Below are 16,029 nucleotides of genomic sequence, written 5' to 3'. Positions count from 1 at the left end.
GTTACAAGTTTGTTGTTTAGTAAATCTATCGCATGCTATTGTTCCTCTTTATATAGACTTTTTTTTTTTTTTACCAAAAATGATTTGTGCTGGGCAGGGCTACTAAAAACAATTAAAAAGAAGTTTGAGAACCACTGCAAAGGTATCCAGAGATACAGTTAATCCTAAGGATTCACTCTGCCACATGTATGTTTAGTAAAACATGTCAACAGTTACTATTTGAATAGCTTAGTATTGTAGGGCACCATAAAAAGATATGTATAAAGGCTTTAGGCCGCCTACACGTTATCGTAGGCCCAGTTTAATATGCAACTTAATTTTATACAATATACGTATGTAGTAGGGGGTCCCTGCTCCGTCTCTCTCAGTTAAGGGGTTCTTGGCTTAAAAGACGTTGAAGACCCCTGCTTTATTCATGTCATTTAAGTTAATGCTGGGTCCGACTTTCAAAGCATTTTTCTGCGTAACAAAACACGGAGCAGAATAAAAGAGGCAGATTGCCGGCGGCCTGCTGTGCGGAGTGTACGACATGTTAGAGCACAGCTGTTCTCTGTACAATATGTTCTCAGCCTCTGTAACACGAGCCTCCACGCAGCCACCAGCTCAGGGCGCTGACGGGCGAAATACAATACCCACAAGTCACTGGGTTCTCTCGGGCAACAGGAGGCTGCAGACTGACGGTGATGACTGTTTTTAAAGTGACAGGCTGAACAGGGTGAAGGGAAGATACTGAACCCACTGAATATGTTGGAGACTATTTACATTACTGACTTGTTCACATGCACATAATATTCTGTATTTTGCTTATTCTGAAAAAGACGATATTCCGACTAAGCTGTTTACACGGCTCACAAAAAAGGAAACTCCACTAATGTTCCCGTTTACTTGCAGCTGTGCAAAATAGGATTTTTGTGTTCCAGCGGTGGAGGATTCGGAGCGTGCGAACACAGTGTCCCTCTTTCTTTCCTTCAACCTCCTTCTTGAAAAGGCCGGTGTTGTGATGTTTGCTCGTATCCAAAAACCTGTTGACATCCAAGTCTTTGATAATGTTTAACACTAGCTTTGTTTCTCCTTCTTTTCTTTTGGCTGGGCATCCCTACCGCATTATTATGGAACTCACGCAACTTCTAGGAGGGACGCGCTCTTCTATAGCATTCACACGCTACTATTGGCCAGGCATTGATGCTTACACAAGGTAATAGAACCCGATTTCTTCAGGTCCTATCCCCCGACCAATCGGCTATCCTAGCCTCAACCACTCGAGGTCAATACCTAACCCCAACCAATCGGGCTGCTTCTTAGGACGGGACTTGCCTAGAAGTTACGTAGGATCCATAATAACGCATCTCTACTGCAGCCCTGCAAACTGTTGGCTGGTACAACAACCATAGCAACGCTCAGAGCTGACCGTAAACAGGCAAGAGGCCGTAAACTGTCACAAACTGCAGTAAAAACCCTGATTGAGATGCAGATTCTGAATGCGCTGCATACATGTCCAAAGAAGGCTTCTAAAACCTGAATAATACCGACATATCACACGTCTTAATCGTGAAAATGCTAGATTTGGAAAAAGACCGTATTCTGAATATCCAAATAGAATAAACTGTTTACATAACCCGTATAAAATTAGGAGTCAATGTCAAATTGAGAATCTTATTGGAATATTAGTGTGCATGTAAACATACTGAACATACTCAGTGTCTTCTGGGTCTGCTAATGAGCACAGTTGACCAAACATGGATTAGAAAATGAACATCACAGCACACACTATCTGAAAGACACAAACTAAGCTACGTGGTTTCAGTTTTATCTCAGCCTTCTGTTGTTTTTTTACGACCAAATCAACAGAAACAAAACTGAAATGCTGGCATGGACAGCTGATTCAATCTACAGGGTTAATAAAGTAAACCGAGAGAAGAGAAGAGAGAGCAGAAGAGAAGAGAGGAGTTGGTTGCTGTCACTGGTTGTTACTTACATGCACAGAGGCCGTTCGGTAGGAGAAAGCGAGAGAGATGAACAGGAGGGGTCATAACATTGTTTGGTTTCAACAGCAGAATTACAAAAATGTTACACACAAACAACAAGATACAACCGCTGGGCAGCTGTGCACAGTGGCAGCAATGGAGATGGAAATACACAAGACAGAGAGCATTTAGGTCCTGCCCCCACCGGAGGGGGAAACAACTCTCCGCTCTCCATTGACTTGTGTTGAGTGAAGGTTTCCTCCTCGTCTATTACGTCTGCTAGCAAACAACAGAAACATGCCTAAAAGCTGCCGTGTGGTGATATCAACTACCAACAGGGTAAATAAGCCAGAACTTAAGTTTTTATAAGCTGCCGATCTGAAAAACTGAGCTTTTATGAAGACAGAAGTGGAAACAGACGTGAGGAATCAGCAGAGAGAATGGTGAGACACTAAGCTAACGTTATGACCGACGTTACGTGTGTTAGCTTAAAGGTGCTGTAGGTAGGACTGTGAAGATCCAGGACTTCAGAATTTGAACATTGACAACTTCTCAGTCCCTCCCCCCCCTTTCTGCTAACGCCCAAAACGGTCTCCTAAGCCACAAGGGAGAATGAATGCATGTGCATGAGCAGTGATTGACACGCAGTTAGACACGCCCCCTGGCCCTGATTGGTGCATCTGAACAGGGAGCGGAGGATTTTTGCAAATCTCACTACAGGCTGTAGGTGGAGCCAGAGGAGCTGCATTTATTTTAAATGACCTGCTTCATGTAGTTCTACTGGAACGTAGGGTCAGTTTCAGCAAATATGACAGAAAGTTAGTTTTATAAGGCTAACCTACTGCACCTTTAAGTTCTGGGTTGTTTACGATGTTGGTAGTTGATATCACCACACAGCAGCTTTTAGGCATGTTTCTGTTGTTTGCTAGTAGATGAAATAGACGAGGAGGAAACCTTCACGCAACACAAGTCAATGGAGAGCGGAGAGTTGCTTCCCCCCGTTTAGCGTGGCTTTGAGAGTATGACGCGCTGCGCTCTGTCCCTATATACTGTTGTTGTTAACTGGTGCTACGTCACTGTGTGGTCATAACATGCAGCAGCAGCAGAGGACTGTGATCACTCAGGGTTGAAGGTTTACAGGGGATTTCTTTTTTTTATTGATATATTTCACTCCTTTTACTTGGAAAACCGGGATGTCTAGCCATAAATTAAGTGTGACTTCAAACAGCAGATAATTGGTCATAAAATTGTGTTTATTACACATTTCTAATTTGCTCATATTATTTAAAGTGTGTGAACGTTCAATAGCAATACTTAATTATTACACTGCTTAATACCTCAGTTTTGCTGAATACAAACATGTTGTAAAACCCAAATTATGCTCAATCTATGTGTTTAATAAAGAAATTTGCTGAGATAAAATATAATGTTAAGTTTCCGGATTTAGACCAGGAATTAAAAAAAGTAAACAAGTGATGTGGGGGATGGAGGCCTGCGTGTCTGGTTCAGTCTTGATGAATCACCTGCAAAGCTAAGTTTACAGAATTGCATCTTTAATTTGCTTATTCCAAAAGATTTGTTGCCACACAGCTGTACTGTACGCTGTCATTTTTTAGCATGAAAAGATAACCATTACTGCAAGGTAAAATTGTACTTATTTGGCTATGACAGAACTCATAAATGAGGTTCGGAGGAGGTGTTTTTGTTTCAGTCCGTACTATCGTTCTCTGTATGCGAACACAGACGCACACAAATAAAAAAATTGCAAAAGAATCCAGATTTTCCGCAGCAATTTTTTCCTCGGGAGAAGGAAATAGATTTTGGATGAGAATTCCTGGGAAAGGCCAGAATCTCTGTGCCCTCATTAGTACAAACTAGAGATGAGCCGATACCGATACTCTAGTTAGTCTCTAGCTCTAATACTGCCTAAAACGCTGGTATCGGTATCGGGAAGTACTGGAGTTAATGCACCGATCAGATACCACGTAATAAAGCCCTAAAGAAAATCTACGTTAAAGTAGTTTATTTATGTTCTTTTTCCGTTATAACTGACTGTCAAACTGCAGAATAAAAGAAAGTTCTGTGGCGTTCATTGTTTGTGTTTGTTCATGTTTCACAAAGAGTTTAACCTGAGCCAGACCGACAACAAAGATAGAAATCATATCACATCCATACAGAGATAGTAATATACAGTTGTTAAAACATAATAAAATATATGACACACTGGTATCGGACGATACGCAAGTTCAGGTTTCAGAATCGGTATCGGGAAGCAAAAAATGGTATCGGACCATCTCTAGTACAAACCAACCCTGAATGAGACCATTAAAGTGTTAAACATGAACATGATCTGGGTACTACTTAATGAATCTGTTGTCAATAACATGAGGGATGAGTGGAGTTTAAACACTACTGATTAGATGCAGGTGACTCTGGGTCCCATGCACTCATGCTTTCATGACCATACCTTTATGTTCTGAGTTGCATGCTTTAAAATATTAACGCAAAACCTTTGAAATGGACATCAAGCCAAGGTGTCGATGGTGACAGTTTAAAAGACATGCTTATCACACTCAAACATACTGCCCACGCAGATATCAAACCATAATCTTTGGAGAAAGACTACATGCACAGATGTGACGTACGGATTACATTTACAAACAACCAGCGTCCCGAATCTCAAATCAATCAAATCATGTGCGATCAAACGTGACTTTAGAGCAGAGGTGCCCAAATTCTTCCAGATGAACGGACAAACTGTATCTGTGTGGCCAAAAATAAACGATGTTGAAGAATACCATAATTCTTGAAATTCTTCGTAGATAAAACTGACGTATGTGATTTTATGGAGAAGTTTACCCGCACTGTGCTTTAGGCTACATTTACGTTTCCCCCTCTCATTCCCCCTGCTCTGGTGTTTCCACTCTCATTCCCCCTGCTCTGGCGGTCTCCCCCTCTCATTCCCCCTGTTCTGGCGTTTCCCCCTCTCATTCCCCCTGCTCTGGTGTTTCCCCTCTCATTCCCCATGCTCTGGCGTATTCCCCTCTCATTCCCCCTGCTCTGGTGTTTCCCCCTCTCATTCCCCCTGCTCTGGCGTTTCCCCCTTTCATTCCCCCTGCTCTGGCGTTTCCCCCTCTCATTCCCCCTGCTCTGGCGTTCCCCCCTCTCATTCCCCCTGCTCTGGCGTTTCCCCCTCTCATTCCCCCTGCTCTGGCGTTTCCCCCTCTCAATCCCCCTGCTCTGGCGTTTCCCCTGCTCTCATTCCCCCTGCTCTGGTGTTTCCCCCTCTCATTCCTCCTGCTCTGGCGTTTCCGAGCCCCTAAACCGGAGACATTTGGAAACACCGTCACTGACGCCAACATTTCTCCTCCTGATTGGCTCTCAACGGTCACGACGTCTCGATCGCTGAGACTAAAGCTACTAACGTTACCATGGCAACTACCAGCAACAGGCCGAGTCTAAACACTGCCTCTTTTGCTGCCTCAGTTGCTGCGGGGGGGGGGGCACCAAATTATTGTTCGATAGTAAAAAATGATGATAGGTTTACAGGCCTGTAGGTAAGGTAGCCTTCCGCAAAATAATTGTTTTTCTCGATTGTATTGGTTTTGTTATAGTTAGGAGCTTAAATCAAAATCACGATCTAAATTCAAATAATTGCACAGCCCTCTGCAAAATCTATTCTGCGTCACAATTTACAGCAAACAGAAAGAAGCAGGCTTGTCTTTTAAACCTATGCCCTGAAAATGCAGAGATTAAGTATCAATGAGCGGCCCACATTTCCCTAAATCGGTCCTGTGCTCGTATAAGATTTCTGCTATGCTGGCATCTCTTCCTGTTATTCTGCAGAGGCTCTGCTACAGGGGATGAAAGCTACAAGATCCTGTTACATACAAGTTCCACCTACAGACACACGGACACACACACATGCTCTCACACTCGTGTGAACGCTATGTAAAATGTATGCGTGCACTGAGATGTCTGCAGCACGTTGTTTTGCGTGCACATGCATGTGATTATGAACTTGTGTGTTTGTGTTTGTGTGTGTGTGTGTGTGTGTGTGTGTGTGTAGTGTACCTGCGTTGTGCTTTGCCAAATACTTGTCTTTGTACTGCTTCTTCTTCTTGCCAAACCAGGTGCAGCTGGCCTGCTGCTCCTGCTTGGTCTTCTCCATGGCTATACACGCCACTCGCCTAACACAAACACACAAACACACAAACAGGGTCAGGGTCAGTGTTGAGCTGGAGGATTATAGATGTGGAGGCAAGGGCGTAACTTCGGGTTCAACATTAGGGAGGTAGAGATCTCCAACTATGTAGGGAGGTCCTGGGACATGTCTGCATGTTTTGAAAAAAGCAACACAAACATCAAAAAAATGTGTCGAAAGAAGAGACAAAACAATGAAAGAAGCGTCAAAAACCTTGCAAAAACACTCAAAAAAAGCAGCAAAAACCTCAATTGTCAGAAAAAGAACAACAAAAACGTCTTGCATACAAAGTGCCCAACCCTCATGAGTTTATAAGACACCAAAATATCAGTTCCAGTGTTCAAATATTTCATTACATTTCACAAAATGAGAATTTAGTTATTTTTAGTTATTTTTTACAGCTCGTTATTGAACAACGTGTTCTCTCCAGAGCTTGGCAAATAGAATCTGCTACAAAAAAGGTTCCTTTCTCCAAACACAACTACATTTTTTTAATAACCATCCAGCCAGAAGAAACCATAAACAGGGTCCTCGTAGACAGGACAATAAAACAAAAAAATGAAACATATTCTCAATTTTTTGCTACTTCACGTAATAAACAAAGTCTGTCCTCCTCTGGAGTCAACGTTTTCATTTAGGGACATCATCTGAAGTTGAAAAAAGGTGATAACTAAAATCACAATAATATCGTATCTTAGAGCCTCTGGTGATTCCCACTAGGGCTGAACGATTAATTGCATTTGCAATTATATCGCGATATGTTAAAACACGATTTCCTAATCGCAAAGGCTGCGATTTGGTCCCCTTGGCCTCCAGGAAAGAACAGTTTGTTTAATCTATCTAATCTTGTGTTGTACATACTATACAATAATTTATTGCTTGTCTTTGTTGAATAATACAGAAGACAAAGAGCTTAAAAAATAATCACATATTGAATCGCAATCGCAATATTTTTGAAAAAAAAAAACGCAATTAGATTATTTTCAAAAATCGTTCAGCCCTAATTCCCACCCCTACTAATGTGGAGGAACGGTTTCTATGTTCAACAGTAAGAGTTGGCCGATGGCCCGGGGCAAATAAAATGCCACATTGGGCAAGTAACTATAACAACCGCCTTGCCTGTTAGGACATCACCGTGTCATAAATGACGTTATTGTTCTCTTGCACCCGTCGGAGAACGCCTGTTGAATGGTTCGAATGTGTCATTGGCCAATCAAGAATTGAGTTGGTGCTTGATATGCTTTTGATTTTTTTCGGGGAAAAAATTACACTTTTGATGCTTTTGAGTTTTTCTTCTTTTTTTTCTTACTTTTTGATGTTTTTCGACAGGTTATGTTCAATGTTTGTTTAAACGTTTAAAAAAAATAATTTTTGTTTTCAACTATTTTTTTCTTTGGAAAAAAACAACAACAATGTGTATAGGGGCCAGTAAAAATTGTCTTCGGGCAAGTAGATTTTTTTTTCACTTTCCCAAAGTGAAAAAACAGACAAAACAAAAGTGACAAAAACCTTGTCTTTTTGCCATAATCAGTGTGTGTTTTTCCCCTCTCACCACTCCTGCAGCTCTGGCGACGGGATGAGGCCTGCCGTGCCATTCTTGGTGTTCTCCAGTTTGCCCTGCCACCAGTTGTGGTCGTCCTTGGAGATGATCTGGATGATGTCGCCCACCTGGAAGCGAATGCCGGCCTCCTTGCAGGGGATGAGTTCGTCTTTGGAGGGGTCGTATTCAAACTGAGCCCTCACGTAGATCTGTGGCGGAAAGCGCAGATGTTAAGACGACGCAGCTGACTACGAGATGAATGGCGGTGGTGGGGGCGTTTCTGTCGTCTGGATCAACGAAAGTACATTTCCAGATGTCAGGCCCCTTCCGCTCTCTGTGTGTTGCCGTTCTTAAAATCCCTTCACTTCGGGAAACGACAACAAACTTTGAGCTAGCGAGCTACGTGCTAAAAATAGCAAGTTTTGAAGAACATTTTGGATGGTGCAACAAGGCAGGCCTGCTTGGTTCTTTCGGTGAATTATTGTGAAGATTTACAAAGAATATGTTTACGGCATTAACTCTCTAACTGGGACGTTTTGGGACAGATTGGTGGGATTGCTGTGGACGAAGTACATGTGCAAATGCGAGACTAGGTTTTGTGAAACAGTCGGTGGCGTGTCAACTGAAAGAGGAAGGTTAAAGAAAGAGAAATTTAACAGACGACGAGGATGATAAGAGTGGCTAGATGGTGCACTTTTGCATATAGTGGCAGCTGAAGTAATGAGCGGTGGACTCTCGGGGGGTGTGTTATTTTTTTGGTTGCCAGGTTGGAAACTGGTTTCCAAGGAAGGGCTTTCTCCAGACACTGCTGGGCTTTTAATGAGCCTTGCAACACACTAGTAATTACGGCACAGGCATTGTCTATGTGTCCATTAGTTCAAAAACAACAGTCATGATCCTGCTTTATTCCATTTTGAACCACAAAGATGTTTGTTTGTTGCCGACACTCGGTGTGTGAAAGTGATCTGTTGAAAAGTGTTTGGGACAAAAGTGTATAAGTGTTTTCTGTTTGTTTTTGGGAGGGGATGGGCGAGGCTGTCTCTTACCTTTACAGACATTTTGTCCTTGATTGGAGGTCTGGATACAATCTAGGATTTGAAAGCATCACACACATCATGGAGCAGAAACGGCTATGCAATGTCTGAACAGCAGTATGGTGGGCGAGCTTGGTGAAGGGGGAGGAAGGTTGGGGGGGGGTGTTGATGGTGGTGAGACGGGACAACGAGGTACAACTCCTCTTTTGGAGCGACAGAAAGTAGTCTAACCCTCGTAACACTTTAAATATTTACTTCCTGTCAAACCTTTTATAAACTATGAGTCAATTTAATGATACTGAGAACAAGCTGTGCCAACTGAGAGGCTGCCCAGCTTGACTCTGCTGCCCTCTGCTGGCAGGATCGGCTGTCGGTACAATCACAAGATCCTCCGAGGCCACATTAAAAGATGAGATAGTAAGATGTTGGGTGAGTAATGTTGGATTATCTCAGAGGACACTGATGATGTACGTGACAGGAAGGTGCACACCAGAGCTGCAAAGATCAACCAATTAGTTGTCAACTATTAAAGTAACCGCCAACTATTTTGATAATCGATTAATCGGTTTGAAAATAATCTGTGATTCCAGCTTCTTAAATGTGAATATGTTCTAGTTCCTTCTCTCCTTTGTGACAGCAAACTGAATATATTTGAGTTGTGGACAAAACGAGACATTTGAGGACGTCATCTCGACACTGATCCACGTTTCACCATTTTCTGACATTTTTATGGACCAAACTCTAAACGATTAATCGCGACAATAATCGGCAGATTAATCGACAATGAAGAGAATCGTTAGTCGCAGCCGTAGAAAGGCAAACTGCACGGATAGTCTGCAAAGTAACGAAGAGCAGAGAGTGTCATTTTTATAGATCGATCAGATCATTTTTACCTTTATTTAATAAAAAATGACTCAAACTGATTACTATATCAAAATAGTTGGCTTTGTTGCTCTAGACTTTCCCAGTTAAAAGTGTGTAATCAGTGTTTCCCAAAGCCCAATATGACTGGCTTTTGGGAAACACTGATCCACATTTTTCACCATTTTTCAAACAACTAATTGATTAATCGTTAGTTGCAGCCCTAGTGCACCCACAGGGTTTAAAATTAGCACCATCTACCAGCCAAATGCTGGTAAAATATGCAAGTGGCTGGTAGATTTTCTTCACTCACCAGCCAAAAAAAACCCTATAAAACTATAACCAATTGGCTGATGGACCAAAAAGTTCATTTTGAACCCTGCAACACAAAAACACTGATGGGATGAGATGACCGTTTTGGGGGATTGTTATACAGACACACAATTCTAGATGGCTTGAGGTAGAAGTTCCCCATAAATTGATATCTGACTGGGTTCAGGATCAGTGGTTAGGTTATAATCTCTAGACTCTGCAGGGTTCAACAATGCCTGTGCCGTTATTACCACACATACAGTTGGAAGTGCAGGGCTACACTGTCAGGCGGATGACACAAACGGCGGCCACTCGTATTGAGTCAGTGTATTCCCTTTAATATCACTGTAAGAACACACGAGTAGAGGTTTTCATAAGATATCTCAGTTCCAGAAACAGAGATGTGACCCGGGAAAAGAGTCTGGCCGAAACCAAATCACTCTATTTTGGGTTTTATTGTTAAGTTTTATTGCAGTATGTCAGTAAGTAAAGACGCATTTCCACCCAGTTCAGTTCAGTTAGAACAGTTATTTTCCAAAAGCAAAAGTTGTGGATAGCACCTGGTACTTTTTTTAAGGTACCTCCTCGCTCGAGGTTCTAAGCGAGCTGAGCCGATTCTACAAGGTGGAGTTAAAACACTGCAGACAACTGATTGGTCAGAGAGAACTGTCACTCACGGGGTAGTCTATATCCACGACGTTCCACTACCGGGATTGCTCTGGTGCCGCCGAAAAGTCTGCCGGATGCATGTCTTTTCAACCGATGTCCGTCCCCTTCCTCTTTCTCTGTGTTGGCGTTCTAACCTCCGGTGGATTTCTGAGGACTATGGTTAACTGCTCCTTAGATCTCTGCAGGGTAAATCCAGACAGCTAGCTAGACTATCTGTCCAATCTGAGTTTTCTGTTGCACGACTAAAACTACTTTTGAACGTACACGTTCCACCAAAACAAGTTCCTTCCTGAGGCTATTTTGCAGCGGCACCGTGGCTCCACACAGCACCACACAGGTGCTGTGACGATTGTGATTGGTTTAAAGAAATGGCGATAAAAAAATTTTTTTAATAGCCAAGCTACCAGATTTATAAAAATGTCAGCACGCAAACAGGGTCCAAAATTAACTTTTTCGTCCACCAGCCTATGGCTAGTAAATGTTAAAATTTTTACCAGCCGCTCAATAGATTACTATTGTTTTTTGGACTGGTGAGTGAAGCAAATCTACCAGCATATTTTATCAGCATTTGGCTGGTAAAAACTACAGCGTACAAGTGACGAAGTGCAGACGTCCCTCTGTTTGGTTGCCGATAAAAAGATTCAGCGAGTGTCGCGTTCAAAATGACGCCACGATAGTTTTCATGTGCCGTCGCTACGGCGATCAGCTGAGCATCCCGCCTACCCTGAGGGGTTCCATCTGCAGTGGAAAGCGAAAACAGACAAGTACTGGTTCCAAAAAAAGTTTGTCCAGTCGAGCAGAGCCGTACCATGCACGGGAAACACGCCATGAATGCGACACGCGAGTATAGGGCTAAAACAATTAGTCGAGCGACAGAAAATGTACCTTTTTAAACTTTTTTGATAATCGAATAATTGATTGAAAGTCATTCATGAAGAAAATTTGTCAAACATCCTCTGGTAAGAGCCTCTAAAATATGAGTATTTGCTGCTTGTATCCGTTTTAAATTATTGTTAATTAAATATCTTTGGGTTTTGGACTATTGGCAGACAAAAACAAGCAATCTGAAGATATGAGCGTAGAAGTTTTTTTAACTATTTTTTTCTGATTTCATAAACCAAACAATTTAAGTTAAAGATATAGTGCGTAGTTTCTGTCGCCCTCATGAGGAATTCTAAGTAATGACAACAACACTGTCGGCGCATCTACATGACACAAGCCTTCAGTGATCACTAGTTTGGCCGGTGATGAATGAAGCGAAGCGTCTGTTTAAATCGACACAGCGCAGATCCATTTTTGCGACATGACTGAAGCGTGGTGTCGCGACGTCATACAGCTGATTGGACGAACGCGTCACGTGGGTCTGGCTGCTCGAGAATTTCAAACCGACTGTCATGGCGGCTCGTTGAGAATACGATCTAGTATTTTACAAAAATAGTTGAATGAAACGTGTTTCTGAAAACATTTTCAGTGAGAAATAGGCCATACAGTTGCTGAATTGGTCTTTCTTTCAGATCGACAAAGGTCAGTTTGAAAGATTTCCGTCTACTTCTACTGTATAGTCGCGTTCAACGGATTCATTTGCATAAAGATGGGCATAGGCCAGCTTTTTTGACGCGCAGCATTTTTTTCAAATGCAGCGCCGCCTTCCCGGGATGCTTTGCGGGCGCGTTGAAGTCGCTTGACGTCACCCATAGGAATAGAGTGGAGCGCGGCGCGACAGAAGCGTCGCACGGCCAGGTGGATCTGCACTGACAGGCTGCAAAAAACAATCTGACAAGTCAGTGTTTACAGATTGGTCTGTTTTCAGGCAAGAAATGTGGGCGGTTTGGTGCGTGTTTGGCTTAGAAACTAACAGAACTGCGAAAAACAAACCAGAGGAGCTGAAATGAAGTAGTAAAGTTAGTTAGGGGGGAAAAAATGTGATGATAAGATATTTTTCAAGAGTACATTAAATGTAAATGTTTATATTTTATCAACCAACCATCAACCCAAACACATCAAGGAATATGGATGCTTCAATGTATTCAGCAGCACTCATTATCTGTTTTATTTTCCCTGGAAAAAAACTTGGCTAGTGGAAAAGCTGATTGGCTGGCAACTTTAAAAAATGTACTAGCCATGTTGGCTGGTGATCACAAAAAGTTAATTTAAAGCCCTGATCATGATGATGTGTGAGCAACTGGTCTTTATCTTTGGCTTCTTTTACCAGCTGGACATACACACACAGACTGATGCATTTGTAATAATACCCTCTTGCACTTGAAGGGAAGCATTATGTTCTCCAAAACAATCACAACAAATTCCCCAAAACACCCTCTGAACAAAGCTTAATTTGAATCCAGATGCATTCTGTCTGCTCCTCCCTTTGGTTCGCCAACAGCCGAACAGCTACAACCTTTTTTTGTGTGTGTATATTAAAGAATTTAAATATTACGCATCTTGTAGTAGACCCAGGCTACATTTACATTACTACTCTGGCGTTTCCCCCTCTCATTCCCCCTGCTGTGGTATATTCCCCTCTCATTCCCCCTGCTCTGGCATTTCCCCTTTCATTCCCCCTGCTCTGGCGTTTCCCCCTCTCATTCCCCCTGCTCTGGCGTTTCACCCTCTCATTCCCCCTGCTCTGGTGTTTCCCCCTCTCATTCCCCCTGCTCTGGCATTTCCCCTTTCATTCCCCCTGCTCTGGCGTTTCCCCCTCTCATTCCCCCTGCTCTGGCGTTTCACCCTCTCATTCCCCCTGCTCTGGTGTTTCTCCCTCTCATTCCCCCTGCTCTGGCTTTTCCGAGCCCCTAAACCGGAGACATTTGGAAACACTTCTGACCCGTTTTGGTTTGGAATCTGCGGGGTTGTGTTTTAGTCTCAATGGCCGCAAATGGAGACCTTTGGCAACGCCGTCACTGACGCCAACGTTTCTCCTCCTGATTGGGTCTTATCGGTCACGACGTCTTGTTCTCAGAGACTAAAGCTACTAACGTTATCATGGCAACTACCAGCAACAGGCCGAGTCTCCACGCTGACTCCTGTTTATGCCCAGTATACCAGAATTTTGGTGACATATTTTGGTTTGGGCGTGTTAGTTACAATGGAGATTAGTTATTCTACTGGAGCTAAAAACACGTGTGTACGGAGTTTGCTTTTGGCTCAAAACGTCGCTTAAAAACCAAAACATAGTGATGAAAATGTAGCCTTAGACTCCATTATTTCTTCTATCAGCTACATTAATCTAAATCAGACTGATGAGTTTTGTGAAGCAGAAAAAAAGGTTAGGGAGAAATCGAGACATACACACTTGTGTATAAACAGGGTTTCCGCATGGTCTTAAAAAAAAGTCTAACATTTTAAAATCAATATTTTCGGCCTTAAAAAGTAGTAAATTCACTGAAGTATTGTGTTCTAGGTCTTAAATAATTCTACCCAGGTCCTAATGCTTACTGAAATGTTCCCGCAGCGCTTTAGAATGTTTTTATTTATTTATTCTGTGGTGCTGTAGTTCTTTCCTTCGCTAGTGTAAATATGATCCGCTGTATTATAGGGCTGAACGATTAATTGCATTTGCGATAATATCGCGATATGTTAAAATGCGATTTCCTAATCGCAAAGGCTGCAATTTGGTCACATGACTCGCGAGAGCTAATCAGTCTGCACTCCGTAGAGAAAGCATCAACTAGCACGCTAACGCTACGCCGTACCTTGAGCAGATTTCTGTCATTCAAACAACTCTGAGTTGTAGTTTAAAACTTTTACAGCCATTTTAATAAAATGAAGCGTTTTATTCTGGCTCGAGTCCATACGTGCAGTTAATGGATACAGGCACGCAGAACTGAAGGCTCGGTTAGCAATGATTAGCTCTGATTAGCGGTTAGCTCCGGTTAGCAGTTAGCTAGCTCCGTTATAAAGATATGAGTGGAGGAGCTGCCACTGAGAGGGGTAACAACCAGACTCTGATAAATGACGTTCGGGGAGCTTTCACAGCAGCGTGGCCGCGGTGTTTCAACGGTTTTATTAGTACAGTTAATCCCACGGCAAGAACACCAGCAACATGCTAACGCAACGATAGCCTCTCTGAGCAAGTACACACGGCAACACGTAACTTCATGAGGGGGAGGGGCTGGAGGCAGCTCCTCTCTGTGCACTGTAAAAAAAAATACACTGTTGTGTGTGTGTGCGCATGTGTGTGTGTGTGTGTATATATATATACTATATTTTTAGTTATTTAACTGTCTAGTGTGTAATTGTGTGTTGTTCATACTATAAAATGATTTATTGTTTGTCTTTCTTGAATAATACAGAAGACAAAGAGCTTGAAAAAATAATCGAATATCGAATCGCAATCGCAATATTTGGGAAAAAAATCGCAATTAGATTATTTTCAAAAATCGTTCAGCCCTACTGTATTACGACTACAAATGAGACCAACATGCGTGAGTCATTGGTTGTGAAAATATTCTAAATATAGCGTACACTTAAACACATCTCTGCTTCAATACAACAGACCTGAACTATGACGTAAGTATCGTTATTGAAGTTACTTTAAATACCTTTGGACAGATATTTAGAAATGATGTTCGGGTTTGGGTCGGGCTCGGTCACATCAGCGCGATAAAGCATTGAACATTTTAAATTTAAAGAAACTTATTATGTAGGTGCGCGCCTGTGTTAATGTGCGCGTGTTGCCCCGTGTGCGCTGATGACCTCATCTGTTGACATTTCTGAATGCCTGCCTACAGCTGCTTAATAAAAGCTTTCCACACAAACAAACGTACATGTGTCATTAGTAGGAGAAAAAAAATTGATTTTAACTGTTTCGGGCTCGGACATAAATATCTCAATGCCTGTCGGGCTCGGGCCGGGTTCGGTTACTGCTCTGTCGGACGCGGGCCGGGTTTGGACAGAAAAATGCGGCCCGATCCGCACTCTAGTAGACACCAGTCCTATAATGCAAATGAGGAACTCGGGGGAATTGTTTCAGACGATGTTTCCGGACTCTGACATCTGACTGTTGTGATACTGGTCTTAAATTTCATTCATTATGGTCTTAAAAAGGTCTTAAATTTGACTTGGTGAAACCTGCAGAAAACCTGATAGAAGGGGAGGGGTGCAAGCGTTGTGTAAAGAGATTACAGGTGAGTGAGAGAGTGTTATTCACCTGTCGACCCTTGGGCTGAATGGTGGACGGCAGGTCCTGTGGAGGCAAACCGTTGACGACAGAGAGACACGGTTAGGCAACATTAAACATCACACTTCAAAACATTCACGTCCTTTTGAGATCTGAAACCATGCATGCACATTCATCGGCAATCCAGCTTCTGCTCTTGCAAAAAAAAAAAAAAGGTGGAAAAGGAAGGAAGTATATTGCTGCCACGCCTGAAAAAGAAAAACGTACCAGTATGACGTTATAGAGTGAAAAGTTTCACGTAATAACAGGATTTTATTCATTATTAT

The 16,029-nt window shown here is 42.5% G+C and overlaps 1 protein-coding gene and 1 long non-coding RNA gene across 20 annotated transcripts in view; one reads left to right on the top strand and one right to left on the bottom strand.

Moving 5' to 3' along the window:
- Positions 1-16,029, bottom strand: part of caska (calcium/calmodulin-dependent serine protein kinase a) — a 214,666-nt gene that overhangs the window by 10,479 nt on the left and 188,158 nt on the right. For 12 of the 19 annotated variants that reach the window (XM_036003864.1, XM_036003863.1, XM_036003869.1 and 9 more), the window contains 4 exons: positions 15,734-15,769; positions 8,755-8,796; positions 7,721-7,917; positions 6,039-6,154 (listed from right to left, as the gene is read on the bottom strand). In XM_036003864.1, the coding sequence (XP_035859757.1) occupies positions 6,039-6,154; positions 7,721-7,917; positions 8,755-8,796; positions 15,734-15,769 (391 nt within the window). The remainder of the gene's footprint in view (positions 1-6,038; positions 6,155-7,720; positions 7,918-8,754; positions 8,797-15,733; positions 15,770-16,029) is intronic. The other 7 variants (XM_036003866.1, XM_036003870.1, XM_031300745.2 and 4 more) reach the window with 1 other exon arrangement.
- The window catches only part of LOC116050828, a 17,610-nt gene continuing 3,011 nt past the window's right edge, over positions 1,431-16,029 (top strand). Inside the window, exons 1-3 of the long non-coding RNA XR_004105178.1 lie at positions 1,431-1,548; positions 11,461-11,465; positions 14,526-14,540. This is a non-coding gene — a long non-coding RNA (uncharacterized LOC116050828). The remainder of the gene's footprint in view (positions 1,549-11,460; positions 11,466-14,525; positions 14,541-16,029) is intronic.

Source organism: Sander lucioperca, chromosome 8, assembly GCF_008315115.2.
Source record: "Sander lucioperca isolate FBNREF2018 chromosome 8, SLUC_FBN_1.2, whole genome shotgun sequence".
NCBI lineage: Eukaryota > Metazoa > Chordata > Actinopteri > Perciformes > Percidae > Sander > Sander lucioperca.
Note: the sequence above shows the minus strand (reverse complement) of the source record. Positions and strands in the feature narration are given on the sequence as shown.